Source organism: Pygoscelis adeliae, unplaced genomic scaffold, assembly GCF_000699105.1.
Source record: "Pygoscelis adeliae isolate BGI_AS28 unplaced genomic scaffold, ASM69910v1 Scaffold501, whole genome shotgun sequence".
NCBI lineage: Eukaryota > Metazoa > Chordata > Aves > Sphenisciformes > Spheniscidae > Pygoscelis > Pygoscelis adeliae.
This window is the reverse complement of record NW_008824048.1, coordinates 272,130-273,623: the sequence shown is the minus strand read 5'-3', so window position 1 is coordinate 273,623 and position 1,494 is coordinate 272,130. Positions and strand designations below refer to the sequence as shown.

At 44.2% G+C, this 1,494-nt stretch overlaps 1 protein-coding gene across 1 annotated transcript in view; it reads left to right on the top strand.

Annotated features, from left to right (window-relative positions):
• The window catches only part of CD274 (CD274 molecule), a 10,466-nt gene that overhangs the window by 6,718 nt on the left and 2,254 nt on the right, over positions 1-1,494 (top strand). Inside the window, exon 5 of the mRNA XM_009333549.1 lies at positions 832-882. Within this exon, the coding sequence (XP_009331824.1) occupies positions 832-882 (51 nt within the window). The remainder of the gene's footprint in view (positions 1-831; positions 883-1,494) is intronic.

The window sequence follows — 1,494 nt, the reverse complement described above, 5'->3', positions numbered from 1 at the left end:
GATCTTCCCAGGCACAGAGGTGAGACTGACTGGCCTGTAGTTCCCCGGGTCTTCCTTTTTTCCCTTTTTAAAAATGGGGGTTATGTTTCCCCTTTTCCAGTCAGTGGGAACTTCACTGGACTGCCACGACTTCTCAAATACGATGGATAGTGGCTTAGCAACTTCATCCGCCAATTCCTTCAGGACCCACGGATGGGTCTCATCGGGTCCCATGGCCTTGTGCACCTTCAGGTGCCTTAGATGGTCTCGAACCTGATGTTCTTCCACAGTGGGTGGCTCTTTGTTCTCCCAGTCCCCGCCTTTGCCTTCTGCGGCTTGGGCAGTGAAGCTTGAGCACTTGCTGGTGAAGACCAACGCAAAAAAGTCATTGAGTACCTCTGCCTTCTCCATGTCCCTGGTAACCAGGTCTCCCGTTTCATTCCAGAGAGGGCCCACATTTTTCCTCGCCTTCCTTTTATCCCCGACATACCTATAGAATCTTTTCCTGTTGCCCTTGACATCCCTGGCCAGATTTAATTCTATCAGGACTTTAGCTTTCCTAACCTGATCCCTGGCTGCTTGGACAATTTGAACAAGTATTTTTCAATGATGCTAGTGTATAGTATCAGTGGAGTTCTGGCTTAGGAACGAGGAAAGGAAATTGGAAAGGAAACTGACCGACTGGGGGCACTGAAGAATATATTTTAAAGTCTTTGAAGAAGTGGAGTGTTTTGAGAACCAATGATTATACTAGGCTAAGTGTGCCCTTCCCATCAGTGTGCTTAAGCCCCCATTAGATCTAAAGTAAGTATTTTGTTTTCTTTTTGATTTTTCTCTCTTATTTTCTTTCAGCTAGAGCAAATAAGGACAGTAGAACACCTGTGGCTCATTCATCAATAGCAAGTACGTACATACGGCATAAATCTAGCTCAGTGTGATTCTTGTGGAAATAATTCTTGAGAATTTACTTTGTAATGTTGACAACCAAATGCAGATTTACATTCAACTTCCATTTTGCTTTCTACTTCTCATTTATGTAACAACTATAAATTAGAATTGAAGAGTGACTTTACTATGGCAACTTCTTGAAAGGAAAATGTGAAAGAAAAGTATACTTGTTCCAGGAGCAGATGCAGTCCTGAAATGCACAAGAAAAGGACAGAGTGGTGTGCTGTGTTTTGGAAAGTTTGTGATAGGATGGGACATGCTCCCTGGAACATATACCTCAGGATGGCAGCACATCCTGGTGTGCAGACTTTATGCTGCCATTTGACCCATGTTGGCATGATCCTGCGTTTTCTCCAGTATTATAGTGTGCATTTGAGGGTCTTTGTCACAACCCTGAGGACAGAGGGTTTGGCCCTGTTGAGAGAAACACAGGAAGAAGCTTTAGCTTCCCTAACAGTTTCTTTTTGCCCCTGTTGAGATACTGCTCCTATTTGCTATGAGCAAAGCTCAGTGAATGGCCAGTACCACCATGACAGTGAGAAATGGAGGAAAGAGGGGAGGAAGGTA